Below are 12,220 nucleotides of genomic sequence, written 5' to 3'. Positions count from 1 at the left end.
CTAGTTGAGAGGCTGAGGCAAGAGAATCACCTAAGCCCAAGAGCTGGAGGTTGCTGTGGGCTGTGTGATGCCATGGCACTCTACCGAAGGCGACAAAATGAGACTCTGTCTCAAAAAAAAAAAGCGGGGGGGGGAATATTTGCAATGCATAGAAAAAAATAATTTCGTTAACATGTAAAGTGCTTTTACAAATCAATTTTTTAAAAAGACATAGTAGGGGGCGGCGCCTGTGGCTCAGTGAGTAGGGCGCCGGCCCCACGTGCCGAGGGTGGCGGGTTCGGACCCAGCCCTGCCAAACTGCAACAGAAAAATAGCTGGGTGTTGTGGTGCGCGCCTGTAGTCCCAGCTCCTCGGGAGGCTGAGGCAAGAGAATCGCGTAAGCCCAAGAGTTAGAGGTTGCTGTGAGCTGTGTGACACCACGGCACTCTACCCGAGGGTGGTACAGTGAGACTCCATCTCTTAAAAAAAAAAAAAAAAAGACATAGTAGGGGTAAAAATATCATGTAAATACTAGCATGCATACAGAAAGAAGCAGGTTCAGATATTTTGTATAGCACTGACAATAATAGCTACAAACAAGAAATAATTTATTTAACAATAATTTTAAAAAATTTAAAAAAAAGAAATAATTTAAAAATCATTCAAGGAGACAAGTAAATTATAGTACAATTGTACAACAGTATATTATCATGTAGCAATTAAAAAGTAGATGGTTCCATACATATTAATATGAAAAAAACATCTAAGACATATGATTAACCAAAAAAAGTAGCTGTAGAATAGTACATATGATATGATCTCATTTCTGTGAGGCAAGAAAGGATATTCTATTTTATTTTTTTTTTGGCTTTTTTATTTTATTTCGTTGCTTATTTTTTATTTCTTTACTTTTTTTTTTGTTGTTGTTGAGACAGGGTCCCACCCTATGCCCCTGAGCAGAGTGCAGTGGACGTGGTAGCTCACCACAACCTCAGACTCGGGCTGCGGGCACCCCGCTGCCTCAGCCTCCGGAAGCCGCTGGGATTACAGGCGCTCGCCGCGGCGCCCGGCTGGGTTTTTCCATTTTTTTCACGAGTCGGTGGTCTCACTGTCACTCAGGCGAGTCTCGAACTCCTGAGCTCAAGCGATTCTCCCTCCTCAGCCTCCCACAGTGCTGGGATTACAGGCGTGAGCCACTGCGCCCGGCAAGAAAGGATATTTGAATCACTGCACAAGCTAGGCCTCTTTGGGACAAGATGAAGATGTACCAGTGACCCAAAATAATTAAAAATCAAAGCCAACAATATAAAACAATGGTTTCAAACACTGGGTATCAGGCAGCACAGGTAAATAATCCCTGATTGAGAGCACTCAGAAAAAGTCAGCCCTGCAATTCCCCTAGCTTACTGCACAGAGAAATGCTCCAGCCTGAGGCCAAGACCTAAGCCAGACAGAGGCTAGCAGTTTCCCTGAGTTGAGGACAGCATTCCAAAAGTCCAATCCATGGTATCAATATCTGACAAAGTAAATCTTTCTGTAACTCCAAGATGGTTTAAACAGGTCCCTACTGGATATAATCTGAGGGTATCTATTACACAAAAACCTAAGGAACTCATCATCAAATGAGTTAATTATTATCCCCAAAGTATCATGCTTTTTCTATTCAAGTATAATTTTGAGCAGTTTTTCAAAGTTAACAATAAATCTTAATACTATTTCTTCATTTAAAAAATTTTGAAGGCATTTTTAAACTTAAATTCTAACAAACCTAAAGGTAAATGTTAGCATTTATTTAAAAAAAATTACAATGTTTATTTTTAAGGATATCTTACCTTCTGGTGTTGGTTTGTCTTGAGGGAGATCTGGCATATTTTCATCCAAGAGGTCTGCTAAGGATTGAGAATTTGCCAGCAGCTTCTGATAAGACATAGCAAATTCCTCATACTGTTTATGTCTATCTTCACTTAGCTCCCCTTTAGAATGTAGAATACGCCTATAAACAAACGATGAAATAATCTGACAATCTTAACAAAACAGATATGACCATGTATCATTATGCAGGAATTGTTCAGCAAAATTTGACTTTGTCAAACAAAGTTAGCACAATCTTATTCACTAACTCATTTTCATCTAACATTTTCAAGATGTATCTGAAACTTAAAATACATATAATCAAATCCACCTAAACAATTACATTTTAACACGAGTTCCTCAAAGATTATGAAGTATACCTACAGAAATACCATGTTATTTAAAAATATATTACTAATGCAACATTATCTAGTATTTCATTAAGTCACTTTTCTCAGACATCCACAGTTAACCAAGAATATTTAACACAACTACAGAAGTCAGTTTTCAAAAGCAAAGGAATACAGAATCATCTATCATTCTATACATAATTTAATCATAAACTGACATATTTAACATTGAATCAGAAATGTCATATTTAACACAACTACACAAGTCAGTTATCAAAAAGAATTAGTTATCCTTAAACTTCCATAATGATTTGAACCAAGATTATCTTTTGAAAAAGCCCACATCTTTCACATAGCCAATTCTCAATGTACTGTGCAAGCACAGGTTACTTATCCACTTGACAAATACTAACTGAGCAACTCGCTCGGGGCAGGCTCTCCAAAAGAACAAAGGATATAACTACTCTTCCACTTTATAACAGTATACCAGTAAGACACCCAGAATTATAAATGCAAAACTATTGGCAAATACCAAAATATACAAAATCAAAGTTCTACCATATGAATACAAATGGTTTAGACTTACATAGGTGGATCCAAATTTTTCTATCTTACTATACAGTGATACACTGTTTGAAATTTACAAACCCATGATGCAAATACAGTATAGGTTTCAAAAAAAGTCGATTATAAGTAACTTTCAAAAGTAATACTTAGAAGTTTTTTATTCCTTGTCGTTATGCTTTCTCACGAACAGTGAAGAAAACAAGGGACTTCTGAGATATCTTCTTAAAAGAGAAAAGAAGGCAGAAAGTCACGCCGACACTTATTCTTCCCAGCTTATCTGAAACAATGTCCAAACTTTCCCTTCTTATCTTGTTCCCACCCACATAGCTTTTGCTTAAATGTGGTAACAATCCAAATAACATTTTCTATTGTAGGAATTTCCCATTACAAGCATATCAACACATGCATTCATTAAATCCAATCTTTTTTCCCCAAATCTGGCCTATTTGAGTAAAAGTGAGAAATTTCCACTCATTTCTTATGATTTAAGTATATAATAAGCAACAACATTTTACCAACACATTAGAAAAATGTTAAAATAGCTTAACCATAATAATCAGGCAAAACACCTGTTTTTTAATAAAACAGTCACTAGAGAGATTTTTCCCCATTCAAACAGTTAATTCAGACTATTACAAGCAAAAACAAAGTTTCTCACAGTAAGTATTATGAATGAATTTTAGAAATTCAAACCAAACCAGAAGTATTTTAAATATTTACACCTATGAAAGAAATGATTAACATTTGTATTTTGAATGAGCTTATCAGAACTTTTAATCAAAAGCTCTACTAGAAGTCATTTTGCATGTTTTTTAAAATCATTAAATATTCAAATAATGCTCAAACATAGGTACTTTAAAATGTGTCTATAAATGTGTTAAGAAAAATACTAAACTGGTAAAAACTGAAGACTTACTATGAGGTAAATTAGGTTAAATGGGATAATAATGGCTCTAAGACATTTCAAGATGATACAGCCTTATTTCAATAATTGAAAAGAAACTGAAAAATAGCTCAGAATAACATAACCTAAGTTCTATTAGTTCTATTCTAAATTCTTTATTTCTCCAACTAGTTCTAACATTCTGGTCATCTGAAGAATATCCAGTCTATTAAAATACACAATACTCACTAAAGATTTCTGACATATCAGCAGTAGAAAGCTAATGATTATTTTAATTTTATCAGAACAAAAATGAACAGTCCCTCTTCCATTAACAACCTCACTTCCACATATTTATCTGGGACTCTATATTGAGTCAATTAAAAAAGCAATTAAATTCTATGAGGTTCCCTGGTTCTGTGTTTAACTCTCCAGTCCTACTAAAACTAAACTTAAACTTCAAGTTTCAGCTGTATTCTTCCCCAAACCTAGATTCCACCAACAAATTCTCCAACAGCACTAATTTACTTAATTACTTAGTAAATATGTAAAGTTACTATTCAGTGAGGAAACTGTCCTCAGGGAAAGTTTAGATTCTGGTTGTTTTGTTTTCTAATCATTATCTCGCTCTCTCTCTTTTTTCTTTTCTGGAAGCAGGGTCTCCATGTTGTCCAATTTACAGCAGCAGTATCACAACTCACTGCAACCTCAACTTCTGGGTTCAAGTGATCCTCCTGCCTCAGCCTTCAAGTAGCTGGACTACTGGCAAAAGCCACTGTGCCCAGCCTCTAATTATCTTAGACACAACAGGTGGTAAGCAAGACAGGATACCAATGAACTGAATTATAAGTTCTAGTATATAGAAAACTTACATATGAAGTCATGTATCTTTTCCTTGACCATCTGTTTAAGAAACATTTACTGAACATCTCACTAAATCCAGAGCATGAAGCAAATACACCCATCATAGGTGAATTCGAACATTCGAATACCCAAGAATCATTTAGAAATTCTAATGAAATTAAAATGAAACATTTTCTTTCTTTTTTTTTTTTTTGGAGACAGTCTCACTCTCTTGCCCTGGGTAAAGTGCCAGGGCATCATCACAGTTCACCAAACTCTTGGGCTCAAGCCATCCTCTTACCTAAGCTTCCCAAGTACCTAGAACAAGAGGTGCCTGACACCACACCCAGCTAATTTTTCTATTTTTAGTAGAGACAGGGGTCTCATTCTTGCTCAGGCTGGTCTCAAACTCCTGAGCTCAAGTAATCCTCCCATCTCCCAGAATACTAAGACAAGCCACCACGCTCAGCCTGAACTTCATATAATTTTTGTGTTTCACGAAGTACTAGCTACTTTTGACTTTTTCAACCATTTAAAAGGTAAAAACCGTTTTTAGGTTACACACTGTATAAAATCTAGTCATAGGCCTAACCTGGTCCACAGGCCACAGAGCCTCTCAATTTCTCTATCTGTTCTGGCACCTTCAAATTTTAGGTATTTCTTGGAGGGGTACTGTGAGGTTCAATTAAGATTACATATGCAATACATTATTGAAGTAGAATGTATTTTCTTTTTTTTTCTGAGACAGAGTCTCAAGCTATTGCCCTGGGCAGAATGCCATGGCATCACAGCTCACAACCACCTCCAACTCTTGGGCTGAAGCGATCCTCTTGCCTCAGTTTTTCTATTTTTAGTAGAAACAGGGTCTCGCTTTTGCTCAGGCTGGTCTTGAACTCGTGAGCTCAAGCTACCTGCCTCAGCCTCCCAGAGTGCTAGGAGTAAAACAGTATTTTCATAAGAAAAATAAGTGCCAAACCCCAATGCAAGAAAGGCAAGAACTTCAATGTCAACTTCATCTATTAATCTTCTAATTAGCTAAATTAAAAAGGAAAAAATCTTGACGAGAATATAGAACATTTCAGGCTCAGCGCCTGCAGCACAGTGGTTACACACCAGCCACATATACCGAGGGTGGCAGGTTTGAAACGGGCCCAGGCTAGCTAAACAACAAGGACAACTGCAACAAAAAATAGCCTGCGTTGTGGTGGGCGCCTGTAGTCCCAGCTACTTGGGAGGCTGAGGCAAGAGAATTGCTTAAGCCCAAGAGTTTGAGGTTGCTGTGAGCTGTGATGTCACAGCACTCTACCAAGGGTGACATAGTGAGATTCTGTCTAAAAACAAAAAAATACAGAACATTCATTTTTAACTTTGACCTTGTTCAGTCATACAAAATAACATAGAACACATGGCCAAAATCTTTAGATAAAAAATGTAGCATCTCCTCAGCACTTTGTCAAATTTTTATAAAAATCTGCAACAGAATTATCTTAAAATTTTTTGGTTTCATTTTAGCATTAATTTGGTTATGGATGTCTCAATCTTGGGAAAAAACACTAGAACATAGTGAAGCATAACTGTACCCATGCAAATATTTATTAACATACTAGATCTGGTCATTTAAAGAGGCCAGCACAGGTGCTCATGCTTGTAATGTTAGCACTTTAGAAGGCCAAGACAGAGCTCAGCACCCATAGCATAGTGGTTATAGCGCCAGCCACATGCACCAAGGCTAGCAGGTTCAAGCCTGGCCCAGGCCACCTATACAATGACAACTGCAACAAGAAAACCCCAGGAGTTGGATGTTGGCATTGTGGTGCACACCTATAGTCCCGGCTACTTGGGAGGCTGAGGCAAGAGAATCGCTGAAGCCCAAAAGTCAGAGGTTGCTGTGAGCTCTGACACCACAGCACTCTACCGAGGGCAACATAGTGAGACTCTGTCTCAAAAAAAAAAAAAAAAAGACCAAGACAGGAGGACCACTAGAGGCCAGGAGTCCAAGACCAGCTTAAGCAACATAGCCATAACTCATTTCTATGAAAAAAAAATTTTTTTTGAGACAGAGCCTCAAGCTGTCACCCTGGGTAGAGTGCAGTGACATCACAGCTCACAGCAACATCCAACTCCTGGGGTCAAGCGATTCTCCTGCCTCCGCCTCCTAAGAAGCTAGGACTACAGGTGCCCACCACAACACCGGGCTATTTTTTGGTTGCAGCCGTCAGTATTGTTTGGCGGGCCCAAGCTGGATTCGAAACCCGCCAGCTCAGGTGTATGTGGCTGGCACCTTAGCCACTTGAGCCACAGGCGCTGAGCCTATGAAATACTATTTTTAAAAATTAGCCAGTGGTGCTAGTGTACACACATATGTAATCCCAGCTACTCAAGAGGCTAAGACAGGAGGATCACTTGAGCCCAGAAGTTTGGAGGCTGCAGTAAGCTATAAAGGTGCCAACCCTAACCTAACCCTAACCCTAACCCTCTAGCCAGGGCAAAAGAGTGAAATCTGGGGGCAGGGAGGGTCATTTAAAGAGAATTAGAGAATACCTAGGAGGTAAGGATCTTAGACTTTTTATAAAATTAGAGCTTCCTTAAATCTAAAGTCCAGGGAAATTAATATCTTAAGAGTGCTTAAATACTACCAATTAATTAATCAAACAACCTACCAGTAGGCCAAGGCACAACTCACCTGGAAGAAAAGTGAAAGTAAAAGCAACACTTTTAATTTAGGCTGAGTTTCTATGTTTGAACTTTGGTCAATGAATGCCTCATTAATCTACTTCAATAACATAAACCTCTCTGATTTTATTAACAATGAGGGAGAGGGAAAAGTCTGCATTTTACTTACATTTTTGCTAACCTTTATATCAAATCACTTATTGCTGAAGGACTAAGCATGCAATCAAGAAGGTATTAACCCACGGGTCTACAGAAAAACTTGCCACTACTTCTACCAATTAGGGAGGGAAAAAAGGAGTTACAGACACTTCAAGATTATTCAAACAAGAATTCAGATTTAACATACGAATTCATTATTTCACTATGCTGAAAAAACAAATTCCATTATATAATTAACATTAAGTTACACGTAATAAAAATTTAATCATTTCTTCAGCCAATCTTTATGAAATGGCAAAAAAATACTAAGTAATAAGACTTCTATAATATTTCAAAGTACAAACCACTTCAAGGTACACAGTAATAGCACTAAATTAAAAGCAGAACTTTACCAACACAGGTGTTAACTCCAAGTTGGCAAATACTACCAGATATTTTATTTATTTTTTTAATTGAGATAGAGTCTCGGGTGGCACCTGTGGCTCAGTCGGTAGGGCGCCGGCCCCATATACCGAGGGTGGCAGGTTCAAAACCGGCCCCGGCTGAACTGCAACAAAAAAATAGCTGGGCGTTGTGGCGGGCACCTGTAGTCCCAGCTACTCGGGAGGCTGAGGCAGGAGAATTGCTTAAGCCCAGGAGTTGGAGGTTGCTGTGAGCTGTGTGATGCCACGGCACTCTACCCAGGGCCATGAAGTGAGACTCTGTCTCTACAAAAAAAAAAAAAAAAAAAGAGATAGAGTCTCACTTTATCACCCTTGATAGAGTGCTGTAACATCATAGCTCACAGCAACCTCAAACTCTTGGGCTCAAATGATCCTCTTGCCTCAACCTCCCAAGTAGCTGGGACTACAGGCACCCACAACAATACCCAGCTATTTTTTTTAGAGACCAAGTTCTCCCTCTCCTGCTCAGGCTGGTCTCCAACTCCTGAGCTCTGGCAATCCACTTGCCTTGGCCTCCCAGAGCACTAGGATTACAGGCATGAGCCGCCGTGCCTGGCTCAGATATTTTAAAATATGTAAATATTAATTATAATTCCACAGACATTATTTTAAATACAAAACGTTTCCAGACTCAAATTTATTAGAATTCACCCAACTCTAGGGTCAGTCACGCTGCTTGCTTACAGTTGCAAATCCATCAGAGGCTTAGAAACAATACTAGCTACCTAACAACCTCCACACAGGCTCAGATAAAAATATGAGAAAAGTAGTCAGATTATGCAATGTTTCGTTCAATCACTTCCTTCATTCATTCATTACAATGTCTTTAAGAAAACAGCTATTTTACTAGTCTACATTTAAAAACTGGTTAAATTTTTTCTTTTTTTCCTTTTTTTTTGTAGAGACAGAGTCTCACTTTATCGCCCTCGGTAGAGTGCCATGGCATCACACAGCTCACAGCAACCTCCAACTCCTGGGCTGAAGCGATTCTCTTGCCTCAGCCTCCCGAGTAGCTGGGACTACAGGCACCAGCCACAAGGCCCAGTTATGTTTTGGTTTGCAGTTCAGCCGGGGCCGGGTTTGAACCCGGCACCCTTGGTATATGGGGCAGGCGCCTTACCGACTGAGCCACAGGTGCCGCCCAAAAAGTGGTTAAATTTTTAAGTATAGACTTTATTGCGTGTAGACAAGACTTTAGAATCTCTTATAAGGGTGTCTCCCAAGTTCATTAAAATGACCTTAGAGGATTCCTAGAATGAAAACAATACAGTACAGCTGACATTTTAAAAGACATTAAATAAAGTCTTAAAGAAATTTAACTATAGGGGCGGTGCCTGTGGCTCAGTGAGTAGGGCACTGGCCCCATATACCGAGGGTGGTGGGTTCAAACCCAACCCCAGCCAAACTGCAACAACAACAACAAAAATAGGGCATTGTGGCACGCGCCTGTAGTCCCAGTTACTTGGGAGACTGAGGCAAGAGAATCGCCTAAGCCTAAGAGTTTGAGGTTGCTGTGAGCTATAATGCTACAGCACTCTATCAAGGGTGATAAAGTGAGACCGTCTCTAAAAAAAAAAAAAGAAAGAAATTTAACTATAATAAGAGTCTTAAATATTATATCAGCTAGCTTGGAACTGCATTTTCTTCATTATCACACCTAAGAAAAACATCATTGGGAAAAAATATTGCCCGTGATTTACTACTATGACATAGAAAAACCTCCAATACCTACTGAATAATGACTAGGAGGGAGAAAATTTTGGCAAATGATCACTTTAGCAGTACACTGTAATGTACCCTCTCAGAAGGTAGAAGACTGACATTAGACCAAGTAGGGAGTCTGCACTAATCCATTCCTCATGTCTTTTTTTGCTCTGTCACGTATTTGCATCTTTACTACAGTGGCAGCTCAGGGTGAATCTACTCTAAAGCATGAGTGATTTCCAATGGTTCTCAACCTGTGGGTCATGACCCACAGGAACTGTATTAAAGGGACACAGTATCAGGAAGGTTGAGAACCACTGTATTAAACTGTACTACGTAGACTGATTATATGGTGATTAAGATTCTCATAACCCCCAAATTATTACATCTAAATGTTTCCATGCTAAGGTCAACTTACACAACATAATTAACCTTCTCTAATAACCATCTATTGATAGTTCTGTATCAAAATGGATAAAAGTTTTTAAGGAAAGGCCCTGAAGCTGTATTCTTAATACCACGCCCTATTCAAAACCTTCATCAATGACTTCAAAGATAAAAGAACAGCTGTGTATCAAAGTTGAATGTGACCAGCAGATAAATATAATAGTATTAATAATATACACACATATTTAATATTCAAAGTTATCAATAGGCTTAAATAATACACCAAAAGCACCTATATAAAGTTTAAAAGAGACAAGCAGGTACATATTTTGGCTTAAAGAATTTTTTCACGGGCAGCACCTGTGGCTCAGTCGGTAAGGCGCTGGCCCCATATACCAAGGGTGGTGGGTTCAAACCCGGCCCCTGCTGAACTGCAACCAAAAAATAACCGGGCGTTGTGGCGGGCGCCTGTAGGCCCAGCTACTCGGGAGGCTGAGGCAAGAGAATCGCTTCAGCCCAGGAGTTGGAGGTTGCTGTGAGCTGTGTGATGCCATAGCACTCTACCAAGGGCCATAAAGTGAGACTCTGTCTCTATAAAAAAAAAAAAAATTTTTTTTTTTTCACTAGCTGAAGGTGAAGAACTGGTTTGGCAGCAGCTCACATGAGAAATTAGGCTTTCATGTCAAAACCCTAACAAAAAGTCAAAAGAACAACAAGGCAGCTATAAAAGCTAAATCCAAGTTTAGGTCACAGAGAGAAAAGAATGCATTAAGTGTCCGCAAGAAGAGATAAAAAGAAATCCTATCTCCAAGTGCTTACACGAATTAAAAAATGCATCCAGATAGCCAGGCATTATGGCAGGCGCCTGTAGTCCCAGCTGCTCAGGAGAATCGCGTAAGCCCAAGAGTTTGAGGTTGCTGAGCTGTGACGCCATGGTACTCTACTGAGGGTAACATAGTGAGACTCTATCTCAAAAAAAAAAAAAAAAAAATCATTCAGAACAAAAGTCCTAAGGACAGTGAAGTGCCTGGAAATCAGTGGGGCAAACAGAAAGAGCTGAAGGGGGTATATAGGCTAGAAGGGGAAAGGGAACCACCACGGCAGTCTGTAAATATCTGAGATACTATCACGGGAATAAGAGGCACATGTCCTATACCAGTGTTTCTCAAACTCTCAGTAGTTAAGGGCCAAATTTTGCCCCCAACCACTGCAGGCACTTTCCTAAAATACTTTCCTAAGAATATCATGACAACAGAAAATTGCTCTGAGTTTCCGTACTTATTTCATTGCTAACATGTAAACAGTTCATAGACTCCCCCCCACCCTTATTCCATTGATACCAGAAAAAAGAACTAAATCAAAGGGAATAATTTTATAGGGAGAGTTAAACTTCAACTTGACATAACAAAGAATTCCTAGCAAACAGGTGTGCCCAACATTGAAATGGCTCAAAGAAGAACTAGCTCCTTTGAGAGGTATTGACAAAAAGAATAATCATCGGGGTGGCGCCTGTGGCTCAACGGAGTAGGGCGCTGGCCCCATATGCCAGAGGTGGGGGTTCAAACCCAGGCCTGGCCAAAAACTGCAAAAAAAAAAAAAGAATAATCATCCACGGTAATCTGTACAATGGATTCTGCATTGGAAAGATGATTGAATTAAACTATGATACAATCTCTCTACTCTCTAGGTACTGTAAGTCCAATCGAAAGCAAATACAAAGCGAGTAGATCACCTGAACTCAGGAGTTCAAGACCAGCCTGAGCAAGAGCAAGACCCTGTCTCTAAAAAACAGCTGGGCACTGTGGTGGATGGCTATAGTCATAGCTTCTTGGGAGACTGAGGCAATAGGATCACTTGAAGCCAAGAGTTTGAGGTTGCTGTGAACTATGACACCACAGCACTCTACCAAGGGCAACAAAGTAAGACTCTGTCTCAAAAAAAAAAAAAAAAGGCTGGGTGGCACCTGTTGGCTCAAGGAGTAGGGCGCTGGTCCCATATGCCAGAGGTGGCAGGTTCAAAACCTAGCCCCGGCCAAAAAAAAAGGCAAATACACACATACCCTTGAAGTAGCCATTAACAACTAATAAATGACTAGCATACTTAGCAACTCAGTTGTGACATATTAGGTAGACTATATGGGCAACTGACTATGAAACTGACAAATCACTATGTAAATCATAATCAAGAAGCCCCAAATTGATGAGCATTATTCATAAAGGAATACCATATTCTTTTGATAATATCACTTTTGAGCCTCTTCAATGTTTAAAAAGGGCCCTGCTAATCAAAAACACAAAACAAGGGCGGCGCCTGTGGCTCAAGGAGTAGGGCGCTGGTCCCATATGCCGGAGGTGGCGGGTTCAAACCCAGCCCTGGCCAAA

At 39.4% G+C, this 12,220-nt stretch overlaps 1 protein-coding gene across 2 annotated transcripts in view; it reads right to left on the bottom strand.

The window, feature by feature from the left end:
* The window catches only part of UPF2 (UPF2 regulator of nonsense mediated mRNA decay), a 98,354-nt gene that overhangs the window by 74,112 nt on the left and 12,022 nt on the right, over window positions 1-12,220 (bottom strand). For both annotated transcript variants that reach the window (XM_053573018.1, XM_053573019.1), the window contains one exon: window positions 1,812-1,972. In XM_053573018.1, the coding sequence (XP_053428993.1) occupies window positions 1,812-1,972 (161 nt within the window). The remainder of the gene's footprint in view (window positions 1-1,811; window positions 1,973-12,220) is intronic.

The sequence above is a fragment of the Nycticebus coucang genome, chromosome 20 (assembly GCF_027406575.1).
Source record: "Nycticebus coucang isolate mNycCou1 chromosome 20, mNycCou1.pri, whole genome shotgun sequence".
NCBI lineage: Eukaryota > Metazoa > Chordata > Mammalia > Primates > Lorisidae > Nycticebus > Nycticebus coucang.
Note: the sequence above shows the minus strand (reverse complement) of the source record. Positions and strands in the feature narration are given on the sequence as shown.